We start from the raw sequence: 23,582 nt of genomic DNA on the forward strand, positions 1-23,582 counted from the left end.
CGCCTACGCCGGGCCACCTCTCGAAGTCGATTACGCGACGACGCGGACGACGAAATCGTCACCGGAGATCTCGACGGCGGTCTGTTCAGTTCCCTCGACGCCGAACGTCGACGTCGCTTCGACCCAGAGCCCTGGGGAGACGGGGAACAGACTGTAGTCATCCCTCTCGACGCCGTAGTCGGTGCAATCGACACAGACAGAGAATGGGGACGTTTGCTTCTCTTCCTGCCCTTGGGGAGCCCCCCAGAGGCCTCAGCATGGGCAGAGGAAGCCCTTCCAGACCCACCTTGTGCCTTCAGTCTTCTGTCCTCCAGGCCCTAAGCCTGATCTTCATCCTATCTCTCAGGGTCCTGCTAGAGAATCCCTGACAAATATCACACTCCTCTGGGACATGAGATGAGGGAAGGCAGATGATACACACCTCGTGTGGGTCCGATTTGGCCTTCTTCCTGGAGCACTCTGGGCATTTGTCAAACAATGCAGGCATATTGACAATCAAAGAGTGCACCAAAATACACACAAGGAAGAAAAACACCAAAGTACTTCAGAAAAGCACTCAAATAACTTGAAAAGGTGAAAAATCACCAATAAACCCTTGCAAAGGGAGAGCTCAATGCTCCAGGGTCCTGCTTGCAGGAGCCGGAAAAAAGAACTGAAAGTAAAAGGGACCTGCAGTGCATTCTGGGATACTGTGAGACTTCTGGAAAGTTCTCTTAAAGGCACAGTATCCTGTCCTGAGCCACATAATGGCAGCCTATGGGGCTTGTCTGTCCACTTCTTCCTCTCTATCATTCCAGAGGGTTTTGCTGTTAAGGCAAGGTTTTTCTCTGTAGAGAAATCTGGACAGGCTGTGCTGTTTGTGGATTTTGGTGGAATTTCTAGTTGAAGTACTGGACAGTGTAGCCTGTGGATATAGGCTGCAGCATTATCTGTCTTTAAATTCTCTCTTAAGTGTCTGTGCAGTTCTGCATGTTTTGACAACTTAAGAGATTATTTTTGATTACTCCGGGGTCCACGCACATGGGCGGGACTATTCACTATATTATGACTATACACAGAGATCCCCTACTACAGAAGCAGTGGTCAGGTCTGGCACATTTAAAGTGCGGGTGACCTCTGGTGCGAAATGGTACATATACTTATTAAGTTCACTATGCAGGCTGAGACAGTATGCTATGTGAACAGTTCATATATGGGGTACATCTGTGTGGCCTATGGATGCACTACTGCAGTGCTGCCTTCATGTGGGTGTACCTCAGTGTGCACCTCCGCATGTGGTTCCCCAGCTTCCTTTCTCAATGTCAGGTCAGTGTTCTCGCCTTCCTCCTCGTCGCCTACCTCTAGTGCAAGAAGGTAAGAGGTAAGCGGTCCCCATATGTCCTTTGGACGTGATGCAATGGGTAACAGGTCTGCATAGCAATGCATGTATTCTTGCCAAGTAGGCATAGAGTGCACCCATTCTTTGAATTTAGGCGCTCGGCCGCGTCCCCATCAGCATGCCACCTGGCGTTTCGCTAGCAGCATGCTTATTACTAGGAATCTTTTGTGTATTGTACCTATATCTTGAGTTAGTCCTAACAGGCCTACGAGCGGACATGGTGCTATCCGAACCCCTATCATGGCCGAGATACCCTCAAAAACCTGCACCCAGTATTCAGCCACCCGGGGGCAATTCCATGCCAAGTGTATAAAATTCGCTCCCTCCCTCCCACATCTCTCACATCTGTCATTATCTCTGAGGTGGAATCTGTGTAATCTTGTTGGTGTGTGATATAGGCGATGTAAAAATGTAAAATGAATGAGCCGTAGTCCGCTATTGCTAGTAATTACGTCAGTTTATGCACAGCTAAGTTCCCACTGATCGTCCGTTAGTGGTTAGCCGCCTGAGTATGTCTGTACAGGAGAGATATCACATGTGGAGGCGCTTCCTGTGATAGCAGAGCATGAAGGGGTGCAAAGGTATCAGGTTCTTCAGGGAAAGCGGGAGTAATTGCTTTCAGACTTTGTCTGAGGCGGGTCTATCGAAAGACATCCATCGTTGTAGGTACGTGCGTACCAAAGAAGTGTTCCCTGGACCGGAATCGTCCCTCCGCGTAAAGATCTCCCCAGGTATAATAATGCAGGCTCTCTAACATTTTGCGACATATACCCTCACACGTGACCTGTAGTAGGGGATTGTGCAATAGAGGCATCTTGGGGGAGTACATCATCTGGGTTCCTAATCTGCGGGTTATCTGTCGCCAAGCAATTATAGTACAGTCCACAGTGGACGGGTCACGCCCTTTCTCTTTCACCGTAGTAAACAGATAAGTTCTTGAAGGTAAAGGCGCCATGTAGCCATCTTCCACCACCAGCTGCGGCATAAAGGGCGGTGGGTGAAGCCAGTAGGTAGCGAAATGTGCTTGTGTACTGTAGTAGTATGACTCAAAGTTGGGAACATCAAATCCTCCCTGATTGTAAGGGAGCATCAGCATGGACAAGCTAAGTCAAGCCTGACCGCCCCACCCATATTAGTCTGGTGAGTTGGGTTTTGAGGGTCCCAAAAAAGAAACGGCCTGGATTATATGGTATATTAATAAAGAGATAGAGTAGCTTTCGTAGTATGCCCATCTTGATGAGCAAGATCCTCCCTCCCATTGATAGTGGGAGTCTCAGCCATTTGGTTATGTTATCGGAAATGTTGTCGATGGCAGTGCCGAAGTTCACTCTCATGAGTGTGTCTTTATTTCGCGTAATGTATATGCCTAAATATTTTAACTCTTCAGACTCCCAGACCAGCGGATACTCTAATTGGTGAGGCATGGTATTTTCAGTGATGGGGAATATTGCAGATTTCTACCAGTTTATCTATATTCCGGATATGGCGCTTAATTTAGTTATTTCTCGTAGCACAGGGTTAAGATTTTCATCGGGCTTTTTAATGTATAGTGTCATGTCGTCAGCGTAGAGGGATATGAGCAATTGCCTAGCTCGGTAAATCAGAGCCCTGTGATTATGGTGCTGCCGAAGTTTGGCAGCTCTGGGTTCTATAGCTAGGGCAAATAATATAGGGGATAGTAGGCACCCCTGCCGCGTACCTCTGGAGATAGGGAATGGGGACGATTTTGGGCCGTTTAGTAGAACAGATGCCGCTGGTCGACTGTATAGGAGTCTCACCCAGTTAAGAAAAGCCGGTGGTGTTAACAGGTGTTCCAGGGTGCCCAGTAGGTAATCCCATTCCAGGGAATCAACTGCCTTTGTGGCATCCAGAAACACAGTAACTGCCGAACAATTAGGATCAATATCTTGCAATACCGCAGCCAACGTCCTAAGATTATGAGCCGTGGCGCGGTTGGGGATAAATCCCGCCTGATCAGGAAGCACAAGTTGGTTCATTAGTAAATTAAGCCGGGTCGCTAGGACCTTCGCTAAGATTTTGGTGTCGCTATTTAGGAGGGACAGGGGCCGATATGAATCACAATGAATGGGGGTTTTCCAGGTTTCAATAACGATGTTATAAGTGCTTCTCGCATCGTTGTGGGGAGACAGCCTTCCTCCAATGCCGTATAGAAGACCTCTTTTAGGATAGGAGCTAGTATTTTAGCATATGTTTTATAATAATAATAATAATAATAATACTTTATTGCATGATTAATTAAAACCTTTGCAACCAGATAAAACATAGATTAGAAGAAACAAAACGGCTACATTAATAATGCTAAAATTGCTAATATACAGTAGTTCCATAAAATAGCGGGGGAATAAAAACTGGTGTATGGGACAGCCAATTCGGGGGGGGGGGTCGGATGGTGCAGAATGCAACATTTGTCGGAGAGCCAGTTAGTGGGGGAGCCTGTGTATTCCACATTCCTTTAAAGTTAATAATGAAAACTTGGATCTTGAAGGTGTTTTGCAGTGTAGCGGGCAACAGAGAGCTTGAAGTTGATGGAGCAATGTGTAGTTTGTCATGTCGCTTGCTCTCCTAGGTCGTTACGCCCCATAATAAGAATGTGTGTAGAAGTTTGTGTCGCTGTACTGGCTGCCAGCCCAAAGTGGCTGCAGGAGAGCGTAAGAACCATGGTAATAGACAGAGTTGCCGGAGGAGAACGTGATGGTCAATGTTGTTATACTTTTCTCAGAGACCAATGGGCCTGGGCTGAAGACCAGATAGTTGGAGTGCTTCCTGGTTTAACTTTACATTAGCTGCGCTCATGAACCGGACAAGGCTACAGGCAAGCCGGATGTTACTGCCCTCAAAGCAGGCCTTTACCACCTCCCTACATGATCGTACCTGGCTTGTAATGAGGCGTGGCTTTAATAGCTGTCTTCGTTCCAGTCCCAAGCCGTTGCAGATGCATAATAGATGTAATGCATCCTCGTTGAAGTCTCCGCATAGTCTACAACGGTTTGAAGTATCTATGCGTTTCCGCGGTGGAAGGTGATGCTTTGCGGACAGGATTCCCAGCCTCAGCAGTAAGAACCTTTCTTTTGTGAATCTTGAAAAACCAGTGCCTAGGTATGGTTGGGGCTTTGCCGATGAATAACTCTGAATTACGAACCAGCCATGAGCCTTCCTGCGGAGGGCGGCTTGGTCTTCTGCGAGAGATGCAATCTTTACTGATTTGTTTACCAGGGCCTTGAAACATTTTTGTGATGTGCTTGATAGCCATGGGTCCTGAAGAACTAGCAGCCTAATTGCTGATTGAAGGTAACTCATGGCTGGGCTGTTGTTCTTCCTTGTAATGTCCTTCCACAGGTATACGTTTAGTGTGCCCGGCTCAGCCCTCTTTATTTTAAACCAGCACTTTGCGTAGGCACCCTTCTGTGAAATTTGCTGCTTTTGAAGCCCAAACTCTAACCTTATTGGGGCTGGCGAAGAAAACTGCGGGAGATTGAATATTATTCTTAACGCCTTGGCGACCACATTGTCCAAGGTAACCTCGTCTCTACCTCCCAATGGTTCGCTGCCGTAAGTAATCGAAGGTAAAAGTCTCGCTCGAAGCACTTCTAATAGTGGAAGAAGACTAGGGCCAGTTGTTTTTTGCTTGACGATTTTTAATGCAACTGCCAGTGCAATCCCTCTACCTTTTATGCTTGCTTTCTGTTTGATGAACGAGCCGTTCCTATCAAATATTACTCCCAAATACTTATAATCCTCAGCTGTCTCCAGCAGTCGATCCCCTGTTGTCCAGCGGGGATAGTGTTTGTTGATCCGTTGGTTTAATACCATAACTTTTGATTTTTCAAGATTTATACTCAGCCCGTTCTTTTCAACGAAATTACTTATGGTATTTATCAAATGCTGCAGGCCGACTGAAGTACGGCTGATAAGTAGCAGGTCGTCTGCGTACAGGAGGTTCGATAGGGTTAAGCCCTCCAGGTTCGGGGCATGATGATTACAATTGTCCAACTCGATGGTGAGGTCTGACACAAAAAGGTTGAACAGGGTTGGGGCCAGTACGCAACCCTGCTTCAGCCCTTTGGTCGTTGATATTCTCCTGGACAAGTTGTCTCCTGCTCCCACTTTAATTTGTACCCATGTTTCAGAGTGAAGCAGGATTAGCTGGTTCAGGAGGTTTGTGGGGATTCCCCACCTTGCAAGTTGAGCCTAAAGTATCCCTCTGTCGACGCTGTCGAAAGCAGCTTTGTAATCAATAAAGCAAACAAATAGTGGCTTGTTGATGATTTTGGTGGCGTCTATCAAGAGATGCTTGTTGTGGTCCCCAGGCATTACTGAAAGCCGGTTTGATTGATGGGAATTAGGGCTTTTTCCTGCGCCCAGATCGTAAGTTCATTTAGTAAGAGCCCTGCGTAGAATTTGGCTTCAATACCTATTAGTGCGATAAGCCTATAATTTTTTGGCTCAGTCAAGCTCCCCTTTTTATGAATCGGCGAGATGATTGACCCTTTCCAGGAGTTGGGAATTCTCGCAAGTTCCGAGATGTTGTTGTAAAGGGGTAATAGTGCTTCTACCCAGTAGTTCGGATCCTGCTTATATATAATTGGCGGTAGACCGTTGGGCCCGGGAGCTCCATCTTTCTGGCTTTTCAGGATTCTATTCGCGAGCTGTTTGGCTGAAAAAAGGATGGCAGGTTCCGTTCCTTCAGATCTGGATTGTTGTTGGACACTTTGACACACCGATGGGTCTTGCACGCTTTCACCAGCTTCCGTGTTGAAGTGGCTCTGTAGATGCTTTGCCCAAATCTCCTCCGTTATATGTGAGTTGATACCTGGAGTGGTGGGTTCTCTAGGCTTCTGACAGTCTGCCAAAACCTGGCGCTGTTGTTATTTTTTGCATCAGATGTCAGTTTTGCCCATGTTGATTTGGCACTTTGTTTTTTTGCGAGCCAAATGATTTTGTTTTTGCGAGCCTTAAGCCTCCTTAGTTCGGACTGAATGTTATCAGCTGGGCCGTATATACCGAGACTGCGCAGTGCCCTGTTGGTGTTGGTTTTTAGCTGCCTTAGTTTGGCGTTCTGATTCCTTGAAAAACAGATTCTTTCGCTGTTTGCCAGATTACATGATGCATCCCCGTTTTTCATTGGACATACTATTCCTTTTGGACTTGATTGGGTCGAAGCTTTCAATGAAGTTCTCCCAGGCCGTTAAACGGTTCACGCTCAGCTGCTTGCATTCCTCCCATCTTTTTTTCGAAAGGGCAAGAAGTTTTTCTGGATCACACGTGTTGCATTTAATTCGCCGGTGATTCGATGTGATCGTTGAGTTTAGATCCGGAATTGGGTAAGTGGTGGCCGTTCCTTGAACGTCAAGTATAAATTCTTGGTGCTGGTGGTCACTATAGATGTATGTTTTATAGAATTCTATCGGCAATCCGTCTGCCCCTGGAGCCTTTCCAGATTTCGTGTGCATAAAGGCGTCAGTGATTTCATCTAGTTCTAAATCTAGACTTAAGAACTTTCGTTGGGTGTCCCCCATCCACGCTAATGCAGTATCTTCAAAATAATGCGATAGGACCAGTGGAGTTCCTCTCTGAGAGGTGTAGAGAGTTTTGTAGTAGTCTCGAAATGTATTTAGTTGGTCTGGTAGAGCCTTATATGTGGTGCCCTGAGCGTCTTGTATCTCTGCTATATAATTCAAGAATCGGGGGCCGCGGTTCGCCTGCGCTAGGGCCCTCCCTGTGCGATCACCTTCTCCATAGACTCTCGCCCTATGTGGCTTGCCCCTGAAGTTACATTCCCGCTCTGCCAGGACCTCGTATTCAGTTAACTTACTCCGCATGTGTGCCCTAGTCGCATTGTCACCCAAATCAGTGGCCAGGTCACCTTCCAAATTCTTTAGTTCCCCTTCCAGTTTGCGGAGGTCATTACGTAACGATCGGAGTATACCACCTCCCTTGGAGATACACGAGCCCCGTACAGTCGCTTTAAACGCTTCACATACGGTTGTTATACTGGACACGGACTTCATATTACGCAAAAAAAATCCTGCATATCCTGCTCCAATTCCGCCCTGAATGCCGTGTCCTGTAGGTGTAACGGGTTGAGGCGCCACTTATTGTATGGAGGCTGGATTAGGGGGATTCGCATGTCAGCAACAACTGGGGAATGATCCGAGTACGTGCGCGGTAAATGAACAGTGTGCGTCAGCCAGTGTGCCATCCCCAAAGAGACAAGTAGGTAGTCTAATCGTGCCCAAGAGGAGTGGACTGCCGAGTACTGTGTACCTTCCTTCATTGTAGGGTGTAAGTACATCCAGGAATCTAATAAATAGTTAGTGTCCACCATGTCTTTTAGCGCTTTGTGCGTGTTAGTGAAGTGCGCTGGGGAACTGTGGGACTGGTCTAGCGGGGGCTGTAATGTTGTATTAAAGTCTCCCCCCCCCAGACGATGTAGGTAGTGTCAATCTCTTGGAATTTGGACCACAGAGTGAGGAGCGCGTGCGAGTCGTCGACGTTGGGGCCATAATAATTGGCAAATGTTATATCATAAGTATGGAGCCTACCCCACACCAAGCAAAATCTACCCTCAGCATCAATCAACGCCCCAGCTGGTCCCCCGTGAGTATCCTAAGTATGATGCAAAATAACGATATGAGGCCCAGCGCGAGGCAAACTGTGGCAAGGCCCCCGGGCTCAGGTGTGTTTCCTGCAGTAGGGCCACCGTAATGTGATGTCTATCTAAGTATCCTAGTATCTGCCTCTTTTTTCGGGGGTCATTCAGGCCCCGTATATTCCATGATGCCACCCTAAAACTATTAGTGTCACGGGAGCCGTCATCCATACCACGTAGCGTCATATTCAACACCTGACCATATGTTAAAAGCCATTGCAACCTGGATCAAAGATGACATTCTAGCATTCAATTCCCCTCCCACCTCCCACACCGGCTTCCCCAACTTGCCGGGCATAGAATCCCCTCCCCCCGTAAACCAACCCATGTTCCAACAAACGTCTCCCTTCCTCAGTGGGAGCTTGGGGGTACACCCGCGTGGGGTCATCACTAGAGGCACACGACCTACCCACTCTCCTCCATACTTGCACCCACCTGCCGCTCCACTAGGGGAGCAAGCAATTCGCGGGACGGAGGAAAGTAGCCGAGCAGGATATGTTACACAAAATTAATAATGTCAATACATCACCATTAGGAGGCAAACAGCTGCAGCAAGGAGCTCAGAATGTTCACCATTTAGTCCCAGTTCCATCCACCACTCAGCCCACTTCTGACAGCGGAGACGCCGACCTGGATCGTTCATGCGTTGCTGCTTCTCTAGATGCTGCGCAACTGTGTCTCTTAAGGTAGTCTTCAGCTTGTTGTGGGGTTTGGAAATAGTACTGCTTCCCTAAATGCGTGATTTTTAACTTCGCTGGGTATAGCATTGTGTAAGGGATGTTCTGTGCCTGAAGCTTTTTCTTAACTGCAACGAATTTCCGTCTGGTATCCTGCACTGTTGGAGTGAAGTCTGGAAAAAAAGCCAGCGTGGTGTTTTCATAGTGGACTTGACCGTTATCACGGGCCAGGCGGAGGACTGTATCTCTGTCCCGATAGTTTAAGAACCGGGCAATCACCGGCCTAGGGGTCGCACCCGGAGGACGGGCCTCAAAGGATCTATGCGCGCGTTCCACAGGTAAATGAGGTGAGAACGACTCCTTCCCAAACAGATCCATAACCAATTTCTCAACAAATTCCTCCATGCGCCCCGTGTTGGAGGACTGCGCCAGGCCAAGGATGCGTACGTTATTTCGTCTGGAGTGGGCCTCTAAATCTTTATTTTTGTCTGCAATAAATTTCAGCAATTTGTCCATTTGTGACAGCTGTCCTCTGCTCGCCGTGGCTCTATCCTCGAGGCCCGATACCCTGGTTTCATGCTTCTTTGATGCGCTGTTCGTGTTTCTCCAATTTTGTGACAACAGAGTCCATCCTGGAGTTCATTGTGTCTATTTTTGCATCAACAGAGTTGAGGCTGTGCTTCATACCCAGGAGGAGCGGCTTCCAGTCCTCCTCTGGAGCTTCCGCATTTTCGAACTCCACCTGGTCCGTTGAGTTAGACTTGGGCGCCTTACGCGTCTCAAATGGGATTTTGGTTTGCTTGCTGTCTGTGTGCCCCATGATGCAAGCAGGCAGGTATGAGCAGGCCAGAGAGCGGGGCACAAGTCAACCGGCATAGTACGTTAGCTAAGCCGTGGTCGAAATCCCACAGTAGTGACCAGTCAAGCCAGCAGCACGGTGGCCTCAGCAGAGGTTCCTGCAGCACAGTGGGTAGGGGCAGGCAGCGGCGCCGCCAACTCCGAACGACTCCTCAATGTAGCGTGACCTGATAATGTATCCCAGAAAGTGTCCGGTGAGCCAGCTCCCTCGTATGCAGCAAGGGGCACGTCGTCATATGGACAGGGGCCTACAGCTGCGGGTAATGGATTATGGGATCCGCCATCCCCATAAAGATCATATAGGCCAGCGTCCCCTATGTGGAGGCCGTTCTGCCATGTAATCGCCCGCAGCTAGCGAGGCCAATGTTGTGTGCAGCCCAAGTCAAAACTGGGGACCAAGGAATGCATGCAGCAGTGGGGCGCAACCGCCACACCAGGCCACGCTCGTCAGGCCCCACAGATGGCAGTGTTCAGCTCCCAACGTCAACAATGCGCCAGGCTGATCAAGTCTTCACCGCATGGGTTCACTCAGCACCGGGTGTAGCTATATCACTGCTACCGCATTCCCCCTGCGATGTCTAACACCTACGCCCGTCCGATCTCACGGGTGGCGTAGTACAAAGTAATGGCACCGCGGAGGGAGGGGGGAGCGCCCACAGTACCCCCCCGCCGCAATCTCCACCAAGCAGGCGCTCACCTCCGGAAATTATGTGCTCCGTCGCGGCCGGGCCACACGAGTTGCAGCTGCCCTCTGAATGGTGGCAGGGGCTGGTCCACCACGGGCCACCACGGGCTTTCTTATGCTCAGCGGCCGTCGCAGCGCTCCAGACTGTATCCAGCGCGTTACGCTCTCAGCGTCAGGGGGCCCCGTCGCCGTCTCGTCCGGGGCCAAATATGTGAGCGCTGACAGTGCCTCCCGCAGCAATTACCGCCAAGCCGGTGCACACCTCTGGCGATTGTGTGCCTTGCCACGGCCGAGCAACATGAATCACAGCCTCCCCTCCAGTTGGTGGCAGGGCCTAGAACACCACAGCCTTCCCTAAGCTCAGCGGCCGTCCTAGCGCTCCAGACCGCACACAGCGCGGTCCGCTCTCAGCTTCAGGGCACTCCGACGCCGCCGCATCCGGGGATAGATGTGAGGAAGGAACCTCGGTGGTGACAGCATGTGTTCGGGTGTCCCGCAGGGAAGGCCAATAGTCGAAAATGTGCAGCAGGATAGGGTGAAAGGATAATTCCCCGCTCGGCAGGGCTGGAGCCTTAACGGTGTGCGGCCATCTTGGTCACGCGCCACCTAGCGCCCCTCTTGATGGTGGCAAACTTAGAGATTCTGGGACAGGGTTATGGACACTTCCCACAGGAAGTGCTTCCCTCAGGAAGTGGTCATATAGGGGGCGTAGTGACCCAGGGGTGAGTGGTCCATTGGCCACTACCCCTCTCTCACCTTAATGCCCCTAAATTGAGTATTTAGGAGACCCCCCCCCCCCCCACAATACCAGCTCTTCAGATTAGGACGGATCAAGAGATGAAGTGGACAAAGAAGCGTCATAGGAGCAACAACTGACTTGGCACCAACCCTGCCAGCTGCCCCCAACAATCGTAGTAAAATCAGACTCGTTCCTGCCATTGTGCAGTCTCCACAAAACCCACAGGGCTGCCAGTCCTTCACCAAATTGCCTGAAGAAAGTCCCTCGGAGTAGAGGAGCTACTCCCCTGCAGCCACAGGCACCAAAAAGGCAAGGTGCGGTCCACAGAGCTGTTGCCACCTCGACCCCTCAGAGCACCTATGCACACACGCTCCAGAGACCAAGTCCAAAGAAGGTGACGGTGCCAACGGGGTCCCCAGACACACAAGAGCTAAACCCGCGCTAGGGTTTGCCCAGACTGGACTTCCAACACCAAAAGACAGCAAAGCACAAGAGCCCCACAACCCGAGGAGACATGGACCAAAGGTGTCCTAGAGGATCTGAACGGTTGAGCTTCCCTGTAGGTTCCCCCAGACTGGCACAGTCCCTGCTTGCAGCCTCTTTGTAAAGAGACCGTTATCCTATTGAAGTGGATGGGACACCGGACGCTGTGACACACCTCTGCACCCGGATGGCCCAGAGCCCCCCCAGGTGACCTGTTGGTGTGGCCTTAGGCTTTGCCCCATACTCACATTAAGTCCACAAGAACCGAACCTTAAGTCACTGACAAGTGTCCAAATGTAATACATGTTTTTCCTCCATAAGGATAACATTGCCGTTCCGGAAACTGTACAAAGTGTCCATTTCTGAAAACTGTAAAAATTCATAACTCGAAAAGTACTTACCCGATTCCGATGATTTTGTTATCTAAATTTTTATAAAAGTATGTGTTATTCTTATAAATTGGTATTGGATTTAACGGAGTGTGTGTCTCATTTACTGCCTTAGTGTGTAATAAATGCTTGGCACCACCTTCTGATATGTCTACCTGCTCTCCCACACCACCACAAAAGAGCATATGAGGTGTCATTTGTGCCTCCCTAAATCCTTTGGGGTTTGCCTGGACTCTTTACACAGTGTACCTCTTTTTGGTCCACTATATGAATAGCCAGCTCCCTACAGTGACCATAACACTTCCATCACTGTGGAACAGCAGTACAAGTTTATTTGGAATTATACTACAATTACACATCTACTTACCACTGTTGTTAGCAAAGAGCGTGACCAGCGTCTTCTTGGCATTATCATTACACTGGACCCCACTGTTCCCAACAGATGAGGTCACCGCGTAGTGGTTTCCAAACGAAGTATGGGCGACAATGGGCACAGGAGCTGATACAGGTTGTGCGCTTACGGAAACTGCAAAAAACAAAAGGAAAATCAGACAAACAACAAAACATGAAAAATGTCTGCCCACTTCAAATCCCCATCATGATCTGTAACATAGCTTTTTATCAACTTAACTGCAACCAAAAGAACACATCTAGGCTGAACTCGGCTCCATGGTTGCAGACAAAGCTACTCGCTGAAACTGATTTTTTGCCTACTAGAATGGCAGTTTTTAGGTCGAGCCTAGAACGGCGCATGCGCTGTTATTGCTCGACTTATGTTAAGGGGATCTCAAAAGTGCTACCCAGCCTTTGCTGGCTGGCTACAAGCATGAGTACGCGCGGCCATCTGCTTTTCCTGCATCCTTTGTTGTCATGGCGCCTCTCATACCTGCCCCTCCCTCTCCTCCACCACAGAGCAGCCCCAGGCTCAAAGTACGTTGCACGCTGTGCTCGTACCCAGCAGACGTTTTGCGTGTTCCAGATAAACAGACAGGTGTTTTACCTGGCTGTTTTCATTAGGAGCCAATCCGGTCTGTTTGCAGTTTGTGTCTCCATTACGGCCCGGTTCTTCAAAATATTGGCTTTGTAATCAAGACTACTAATTTTCTTACAGTACTTCAATGAAAAGTTTCCAACATCGTCCTGCGCTAGCATAAGCTCACACTACCTCTGTGTACTGACAGCCGGAAGTTTGCAGCTCCGAAAGTAGCATGCATTAACATTTAATTCCTGACGGTTACATTATAGTCTGGGAGGAGGGAGATATAAGACACGTCGACATTCATACTGTGTAGCAGAGATGAGTGTCTCAAGATGAACAAGTTACTTACCTTCGGTAACGCTTTTTCTGGTAGATACTATATCTGCCTGTGGATTCCTCACTTGTGAATATCCCCCTTGCGCCAGCAACGTTCGGAAATTTTCTTCGTAGTACGCCGACGTGGGCGACGTCACAGGAGCACGGCATCGCGCGCGACTCCGTCTGACGTCACCGACCCCATATCAGGCCCACGCCGGCGTGATGACGTCAGTTCCGCCCTTTTTTCCGTGCCTTCGAGGCACACGGACGGACCAACGACAGCAAATATGCAAATATACAATGTACACAGTACAAATAGAACTAAATCAATAGTATAAACAAATATACAGAAAGACCAGGTATAGCAGAGTGGACAACGGGGAGGCGGGTGGGTCAGTGAGGAATCCACAGGCAGATATAGTATCTACCAGAAAAAGCGTTACCGAAGGTAAGTAACTTGTTCTTCTGATAGATACATCTGCCGTGTGGATTCCTCACCTTGTGAATAGATTCCCACAGCAGTCCCCACTCCCGGAGGAGGGTGCCCACTCTGCTACACCAGGAAGTCTTGGAGGACAGAGCGCGCGAAGTGGCCATCCCTCCTCACCTCGGTATCCAAGCAGTAATGCTTCGCGAAAGTGTGGAGGGAGGCCCAAGTCGCGGCCTTGCAAATATCCTCAACAGGTACACCCCTAGACAAAGCAGATGTTGCAGACTTTGCTCTAGTAGAATGTGCTCTAATACCCTCAGGAGGGTCCTTACCAGCAAGAGAGTAGCAGATCTTGATGCACAGGATTATCCACCTGGAAAGTGTGCGCTTGTGCACCGCTCTGCCCTTCTTGCAGCCAGCAAAACCAACAAACAGCTGGTCATCCATCCGGAAGTCTTTAGTCCTGTCCAGATAGAACGACACCGCCCTCTTAGGGTCCAGACGGTGCAGTCTCTCTTCCTCCTTAGACGGGTGAGGGGGAGGATAGAAGGTAGGAAGGGTAATGGACTGCCCAAGATGGAAAGGAGTCACCACCTTAGGCAGAAAAGCAGCCCTGGTCCTGAGAACCATCCTTTCAGCATGAATGGTCAGGAATGGGGGTTTGGAACTTAGAGCTTGAAGCTCACTTACCCTCCTTGCCGAGGTGATTGCAACGAGGAAGATCGTTTTAAAAGATAGAAGCCTCAATGGACACTTGTGCAAGGGTTCGAAGGGAGAACCCATTAAGAAGGTCAGCACAAGATTCAAATCCCAATGAGGAACAACAAAAGGAGTAGGAGGGAACATATTTATGAGACCCTTCAAGAATCTCAAAACCACCGGAGATTTAAAGAGAGATGGCTGATCCGGCAAACATAGAAATGCCGATAAGGCAGAAAGATACCCCTTGACCGTGGCCACAGCCAAACCTTGCTGCGCCAGATAAAGGGCAAATTGTAAAATATTAGACAAATGAGCCTTCAAAGGATCAACATCTCTCTCCCTGCACCAAGAAACAAATTTAGACCACCTATAGGAGTAAATGGACTTAGTGGTGTCACGCCTGGCAGAAAGAATGACATCCACTACCTCGTGAGGGAGAGAAAAAGAACTCAAGTTGCCCCGTTCAATCTCCAGGCATGAAGGTGTAATGTCTGGAGGTGGGGGTGTAAAACCTGCCCCTCCATCTGAGAGAGGAGGTCTGCCCTGTGAGGGAGACGGAGCGGCGGGTGAGAGGAGAGGCGGAGAAGGTCTGAGTACCACACCCTTCTTGGCCAATCCGGGGCGACCAATATGACTTGGGCCCGGTCTTGACGAATCTTCCTCAGAACCCGAGGAATCAAAGGTATGGGAGGAAACGCGTAAAGGAGTTGATCTCCCCAACTCAGCTGAAACGCGTCCCCCAATGCTCCTTGCATCGGATACTGGAGACTGCAGAACGAAAGGCAGTGAGCATTCTCGCGAGTGGCGAATAGATCCACCCGAGGAGTCCCCCACATCCGAAAGATGTCGTGAACAACCTCTGGGTGAAGCCTCCACTCGTGGTCGGCAGAGAACTGCCGACTGAGACTGTCTGCACGAACGTTCAGAACTCCGGCCAGGTGATTTGCCACCAGACAAATCTGATGGTCCTGAACCCAGGACCAGAGACGCAGAGCCTCTCTGCAGAGACACTGCGACCCTACTCCTCCCTGCTTGTTGATGTACCACATCGCAGTCGTGTTGTCCGTCAGGACTTGAACCGAACGACCGCGAAGGGAGGGGAGGAAGGCCTTGAGTGCCAAACGTATCGCCCTCAATTCCAGAAGGTTGATGTGAAACAACCTTTCTTCCGGAGACCAAAAACCTTTGACCTCCAGGTCTCCCAGATGAGCACCCCACCCGAGAGTGGACGCATCCGAAATCACTGTGGCCACTGATGGAGGTAGCTGAAAAGGCTTTCCTTGTGACAGATTGCCTTCCACGCTCCACCAAGACAGATCCGCTGCAGCTTCCCCGGAGATCTTCACTGACTCCCTGAGATCTCCGTTGTGCTGATACCACTGCCTGCGGAGGCACCACTGGAGTGCCCTCATGTGCCAGCGTGCATGACTGACCAACAGAATGCAAGAAGCCATCAGACCGAGCAGACGAAGGACCTTCAGGACCGGAACAACCGCTCCATTGTAGAATAAAGGAATCATCTCCTGAATGTCGTGAATTCTTTGAGGTGGAGGGAATGCACGACATACAGAAGTGTCCAGTACCGCACCTATGAACAGGTTGCGCTGGGAGGGCACCAGGTGAGACTTGGGTACATTTATCGAAAAACCCAACCTGTGTAACAACTGAGTTGTCTCCTGCAGATGATGGAGCACCATCTCCGGCGACTCTGCTTTGATCAGCCAGTCGTCTAGATAAGGGAATACAGGAATCCCCGACCTTCTGAGATGCGCAGCCACCACTGCCATCACCTTGGTGAAGACTCGAGGCGCAGTAGTAAGTCCAAAGGGAAGGACCGCAAACTGGTAGTGTTGCGATCCTACCGTAAAACGGAGATACCTCCTGTGCGACTTCAGGATTGGGATGTGAAAGTACGCATCCTGCAAGTCGATCGACACCATCCAGTCTTCTTCCATCAGCGCTAGAAGAACCTGAGCAAGGGTGAGCATTTTGAACTTCTCCTGTTTGAGATAGAGGTTCAAAATCCTGAGATCCAGGATAGGCCGAAGCCTGCCATCCTTCTTGGGAATCAAGAAATACCGGGAGTAGCACCCTTGACCCCTCTCCTGCTCTGGAACCACCTCTATCGCACCCTTTCGAAACAGTGCCAGGACTTCCTCCTGCAGGAGAAGCAGGTGGTCCTCCGAACAATAACCTTGGCAAGGAGGGTAATTGGGAGGGAATTCCTGAAAAGGAAGTGCATACCCATTCTCTACGAGATTGAGAACCCAAAGATCCGATGTAACCGATTCCCAATCTCGTAGAAAATGAGTAAGCCGACCCCCTACTGGCCCTACATGATCCAGAATGGTGGATCTAGGGCTGCTTTGCTGATGCGGGTGGGGGTTGGGCATTATTGGAGGAAGTGGAGGAAGAGGAGACTTGACGTCCACGTCCACGACCCCTCTGTTTACCTCTATAGGATCTATATAGAGGGTTTTGCTGCTGTTGCTGTTGTTGTTGTTGGCCCTGCTTGAAGGGACGAAAAGAAGATCTGCCAAATCCTTTGAACTTTTTAGTCGTCGATCCTCTCATCTGCAGACCCAAAGATCTAGCGGTGGCACGGCTGTCCTTAAACCTTTCCAAGGCTACATCAGCCTTCTTACCGAAAAGGCCAGTTCCATCAAAGGGTAAGTCCAGCAATGTAGATTGCACATCCGCAGAGAAATCCGAAGACTTTAGCCATGCGGCTCTCCTGGTCGCAATGGATGAACCCATAATTCTAGCAACAGAATCTACAGTGTCCATACCGCTTTGAATGACCATGCGGGCAGCAGCCTGAGTGTCAGAGACAACCTCATTAAAGTTCTTCTTATCATCCTCAGGAAGTTTTGATGATAATTGCTTCACTGAGTCCATTAGCGCATGCACGTATCTACCTAAAAGGCAAGTAGCATTTGATGATTTAAGAGCCATGCTCCCAGAAGAGAAAGTCTTCTTCGCAGACAGATCTAATTTTTTAGACTCTTTGTCAGCTGGCACTTGAGGGAAGGAGCCAGCAGCCCTATTAGAGCAAGCCGCCTGAACCACAAGACTTTCCGGAGATGGATGCGTAGAAAGAAATGCAGGGTCATCAGGAGCCACCCTATAGCGCCTTGCAATAACTCTTGAAACTGCAGGAGCAGATAAAGGCTTCTTCCAAATCTCCTTTATTGGATCCGTCAAGGCATCAGTAAATGGCAGTGTAGGTTCCACAATTGAAGAAGGAGAATGTAAGACTTCAGTGAGGATGTTGGGTTTGTACTCCACTGTGGGCAGCTTTAAATTAAGAAGGTCAGCAGCCTTCCTAATGACCACGTGATAGGGTGCCACGTCTCTAGATGGAGCATCAGAAGCTGAAGGCAGAACCCACTCAGGAGAGAGTTCTAGACCACTAGCATCCCGAAGTTCATCGAAATCATCGTCATGATCAGGAAGCTCGCCTTCTTCCACATCAGAACTCTCATCATCTTTTTGTTCTAGAAGGCGCTGAGCTCTTCGCCTCGACCACTCCAAACGAATCGACGTCGACGGATCCGGTAACGACTCCGACGGAGCCGGTTCCGACGTCGATCGAGGAGCCGGAGCAGGACGAGAGTCATGAATAGGTGTGGTACCTCGATCTCGACTGCGAGGTCGATCCGGAGCCGGCGAAGCCGCATGCGGAGTCGAAGACCTCGGTGGAGCCGTACCGAGCCATGGTGGAAGAGGCGCCGGCATGAATGGCATAAACGGAGCTGGGGCATACGACTGAGGAATACCCAGATTGTAAGATAATGGACCCATGGGACCAACAGGTGCTCCAGTGGGGTACATTGCCCTGGAATATACTCCGAACATTGCATTTAAAAAATGCGATGGATCCTGTCCAGGACCAGGAAAGGGAGGGTACAGACCTACCGGATCCAATGGAGGTCGCCCCGACACACCCTCACTCTGACCTTCCGGATCCGCAGGAGTCTCCGCTGGAGTCGGTTCTTGAGGAATCACTTCTTCTTCCTCTTCATGTTCCGAGGACATCGGATCCGGATCCGGCTCCGGTTCTGGCTCCGGGGCCGGAGAACCTTCTTTCGATTACGCAGGAGAAGGAGAGACAAAGTCCTTACTATGTTTATGAGATCTTCTCTTCGAGTCAGAGGATTCCTTCTCTGAATGATGTTTCGAACTGTGCTTCCTCCTCTTATGCTTTCTCCTCGAGGAGCTCGAAGCGTGACCGGAAGCCGATTTAGATCTAGACCTCGATCTTTCCCTGGATTTCGATTTCTCTTTAGATCTCGTATCCTCACCAGATCTCGAACCCGCTCTGGATCTCGACGCCGACACCGACTTCGATCGAGACCTTTGCTTCGATTTCGACCTCCGTGACGTCGATCTTGAATAACGTCCAGAATCCTGTTTTACCTTAGCTAAAAGTAATTTAGCCTCACGTTCTCGAAGTGCCTTCGGATTCATCTTAAAACAGGAATTGCAGTTCTTGACGTCGTGACTCGAACCAAGACACCACAAACAGTCCTTATGTGGGTCAGTGATGGACATCGTGCGGGCACAAGACCTACACGGCTTAAAGCCTGTTTTCCTCGACGACATCTTCGGAGAAGAATCAATTCGTAAGAGAGAAACAGTGTCTATTAATAAACAGAAAGATACTAAGTATCGCAGTAAGATCCCGAAACCGTTAGCGTCGAAGACGCGGAAAAAAGGGAACTGACGTCATCACGCCGGCGTGGGCCTGATATGGGGTCGGTGACGTCAGACGGAGTCGCGCGCGATGCCGTGCTCCTGTGACGTCGCCCACGTCGGCGTACTACGAAGAAAATTTCCGAACGTTGCTGGCGCAAGGGGGATATTCACAAAGTGAGGAATCCACACGGCAGATGTATCTATCAGAAAAACGTGATTAATTAGTTTGTTAGTTGTTAAGGCCTGGTGCATTTCTTTATAATGTCTCTCAACAATAAACTCATGGCCGTGTGTAAAACGGCACACCTAGCCTTCCAGATAACAATTAATATTACTCATCGTATACAGTGTTTAGCCATGCAACACTTGATGTTGTTGCACCAAGGATATTGTGCTGGATAACCAAACACATAAGGTCCCAAAGGCGAGACCTATTGGCTATGCCAATGCTTGTTACATCTTCCTGTAATTTGGTGCTCTTCATTGCTAGTTCTGATAAAATCCACCAATGTCCTTCAGCTTTTATCCATAACCACACTTGGATGATAACAATAGAATTCTTTATAGTCTCACAGTTTAAAGACCCACCAGGCGCTCCATTAACAGAATGTACGGTTATCTAATGGTTGGTATTAGTCTCAGAAGGACACTCACTTATTGCGGAAAACTACCAATCATCCAGAATTGATCGAATCTCTCTAGTAAGCTGTACATCTGGTAAACACCTGCACTTTCTGGGCCCTTTCCGGAACTTAAACACTTAATAATTAATGTTCAACAACGAATTATACAAATTATTGTGAGTGGAGAAATATCCAAAGAACCCTTGTAATCCTATAGAGTAAAATGTAGAAGTATCTTGCTCATATTATAGATACCTTTGGCTGCAGTGTATGGGTTGACAAGCTTCAATAACAATTGTATTTGTGGGTGTGATTCAGCAGTCCTAAGAAATGTACTGTTAAGCTACTAAGAAAGTGCAACGTAAAAATAGTAGACGTATGCTTAAATAAAAAGGTGCATCTTAGTAAGAAACAATACAAGCATTAAAGTGCACAAAACTGGAATGAAATGTACATATATGCATGTTTACAGCTGTATCAGTGTGTTGGTGAATATATTATATATATATATATATATATATATATATATATATATATATATAATGTAGCACATAGTGATGTGTATGTGGTCGTTATTTTCTGTGTGTGCGCGCACCCGCCTCCCCCCGCGCTTCTCCAACAAGTAGCTCGTGAGTTAGTGCTCTCCACTTACCTCTAAGTGGCTCGCATCTATGCAAACCAGCATACTAAATTAGAAGCTTTTGCCTGGGTAAATGAATATATGTTTAACTAAATTGAAAAGTGTGTATTCGAGACAAGAATGTGTGTATTTAAAGAACTCATAAGCTGATAATTCGAGATAACTTGTTTAATTTGTAAAATATATTTAAAGCCTCGATTTGTGTGCTGTGTTTAGGGGAATTTAAGTTGATTCAAGGGGTATTGTAGCTGTGACTTACGTATTGCCCTTTCAGAGACATTCCACACCGACATTGCATTTTTTTTTTTTTAACATTACTGTTGGCAACCGCGCCTGATGCGCTGAAGGGATTTTTGCTTGTAACCTTGCATAGGATGGGTACTAATGTAATTTTGTCTGATGTAAAGCTCTTGATGATTTTCATTGAACATAAGTAGCTCTTATTACAGAAAAGCCTGGAGACCCCTGATAAGACACACAGAAGAACAAGAATATACACATCACTAAGTGTTACATTACCAAACCCCCAAGATCTCAGTTTTGCACTAACAGTTTGGGAACAGACCCTCATCTGTAGTGGCCTTGGTTAAAGAAAAACGAAATTAACTCCAATTTGAAGTTCTCATTCTCCAATAACATTGAAAAGTCTAGCAAAAGCTCTTCCCATGTTACCCATGCTCTTCCCTTTCATTCCGGTGGAACTTTGCAAATCTGTGGCTATCATGTTGATCACCTCGCGATTAGATTTCTGTAATGCTCTTTATCTCAATATCAACATCACCTCCTTGAACAAACTCAGATGGGTCAAAACGCTGCTGTAATGAATATCCCAAAATATTTCTGTGACAGAAAGCCTTCTAAATCTCCACTGGCTTCCAGTCACGAAACGGGTGATCTTTAATGCACAGTCTACCTAGATCTTCATCTCAAAGGCTCACCAGCCATTAGGACATCCTTTCATTGGTACCGACCAACCAGGCACTTCAGATAAGCTTCTAGCAATAAAGTAACTGCTTCTAATATCGGAAAGGCTAGATGGGGCACTCGCTCCTTTTCTGTCGCCAAGCTATGGAACATCCTTACTTATACACATTGCAAAGATCAATTGTTTCTTTTCATTAAAAAAAAACACTAAAAAAAACTTGTCTTTTTTCCTTCTCATATCAGTTTCTTCTAGGTCTTTGTTAATCAGATGCTCTTTTCTTTTTCCTTTTTAATATTTTTCTAGGCTGATCTTTCCTTACTCTTCTGGGTCGGGCTCTCTCTGATGGGATTTTAGAGTACTTCAGATTCAGTGCCTTAATACCTGTAGGTATAGTGCGCTATACAAGTTATTTTTCATTCCATTTCACTTGGTTGCTAAAACAATGAAGTTGCAAAGTTCATACACTTCGACAAAGTGATTTTTTTTTTTAAACAGAAACATCCATGTGAAAACAACGTGTTAGGTCTTAAACATAATCTGACATTTTCCAGCATTGGATCTTTTCACAGATTCGATTAATTAATGTTTCCCGTCCTCAAGATACGAACCCTAGTTAACCTAGGTCCAACAGTAGTGTACAAGTACACAAAACATTGGAAAAGCCATTAAGAACATACAACCTACACAGCTGTTACGTGACCCGAAGTCTGGCCTATCACAGTCACCCATCTCTACTCCCTTCAGTGGAGGAAACTGCATACTTTTTTACTGCATGTCACTGTGAAGCCAACTATCATGATCTTTGCTCTAAGTTTGTCAATATTCTTTACTTCAATCAAAGGCTGCTGCATGTCAATTATGGCTCTGAAATATCCCCGTTGAGACATGCAGGCTTTCTTCACTGATGAGGAATATGATGAACTGATCATATGAACCAAAACCACATTCACACCGAGCGAGTTAAATATCAAGTATTTCAACTTGAAATCAGAAAAGGACACTGATGGTGTGGACAGCAATCTTAGACCGCAGGATGAACGTCCATTGCTGCAACATAATAGGGATGACAGGCACTTCAAAGTACTACAGTAGCCTATGGTAAATGTGCCCCTGGAAATGCTTTCATCAATGCAGATTGTTTATACATTTATAGCATGTAGCCGAACCAAAGTCAATCAGGTTCAAGTTCTTACACGTCGCCATTGCGATCATATTCAATGTCACAGCATCATTTATTTCCAGCAGCCCATCTGAAGATACCACATGCTATTTCGATTGCATCTTGGTGTTGGCCACTGCACCACCACCCATGCTTCCACATCAGACTCCATAACCTGCACCAGAAACTCTAATGTCTCAGGTAGCAGAGGATACAGTATGGTGTAAGGAGACGGGGAAAGGACAAGGATTATAAAGTTGAAAAATTCTCAAATGAGAATGACAATATTTCAGTTGACAGGACCAGTGGTTAGGAAATGAACGAGGACACAGAGAGTCAATACTCTTAAGCTGAAAGATGGCAATTAGTGCTCAGCAACTAAACAGCGGCTTGTGCTGCTGTACACTAGGGGGGCCGCATGTAATGGTCAAGAGGGCGGCACTTGGCCCCCGGGCCTTACTTTGAATATCACTGATCTAGATGTTAAAAGACACCTTCAACTTTATTTGACAGAGCTTTTACAAGACAGCTCAGTTATTTTTAAATTTGGGGCACGTGAGTAAGTGTAAACTCTTACCTAGCCAAAGACTTGCATGTAGCTCATGAAACTATGGGCAGAACAATCAATGACAAAGTTCAAAGGTCCCCCATAGTTTTGCGTGTTGAAATGCCGATGCCCTTCACTATAGATCATTCTGTTACATTTTTAGGGATTCACGTTACAACTAATTTTGCCAATTTATTTCTATTCAATTATAACGCAACTCTGATCACAGTATGAGGGCTAATGAACCAATGGCAGCCATTTAGCTTTTACTATTATTGGTCCGGTCACATTAATCAAAATGGTAATTCTTCCTTTGTTTATATTTGTTTTTATAAATGTTATGATTAAAGTTCATCAGTCTAATTTTGATGAACTTGATAGAATGTTACACCACTTTCTATGGGAAGGGAAAAACATACCAAATTAAAGACACTACAAGTAGATAAAGAAGAGGGAAGGCTGGCACTTTTGAGAATTAAAACAGGCCGCCTTGTTAGATTTGACAGCACAAGCCACAATCAATAGCATCATACCTAGGTATGTGATTTTGAGGATTAATAATAGAAGCAGGCACTAATCTTCACGTTTTTATAAATATCTAGGCTTCCAAAGCGAACCAGGTACAAGATGCTTCACATCTTAGCCAACAGATTTGTTAAAGCATGACAGGAATTTAGAGTGC

The 23,582-nt window shown here is 47.6% G+C and overlaps 1 protein-coding gene across 9 annotated transcripts in view; it reads right to left on the reverse strand.

Moving 5' to 3' along the window:
- Positions 1-23,582, reverse strand: part of POGZ (pogo transposable element derived with ZNF domain) — a 428,531-nt gene that overhangs the window by 329,608 nt on the left and 75,341 nt on the right. For all 9 annotated transcript variants that reach the window (XM_078670252.1, XM_078670255.1, XM_078670257.1 and 6 more), the window contains exon 4: positions 12,247-12,405. In XM_078670252.1, coding sequence (XP_078526378.1) covers positions 12,247-12,405 — 159 coding nt within the window. The remainder of the gene's footprint in view (positions 1-12,246; positions 12,406-23,582) is intronic.

The sequence above is a fragment of the Lissotriton helveticus genome, chromosome 12 (genome assembly GCF_964261635.1).
Source record: "Lissotriton helveticus chromosome 12, aLisHel1.1, whole genome shotgun sequence".
NCBI classification, from domain to species: Eukaryota; Metazoa; Chordata; class Amphibia; order Caudata; family Salamandridae; genus Lissotriton; species Lissotriton helveticus.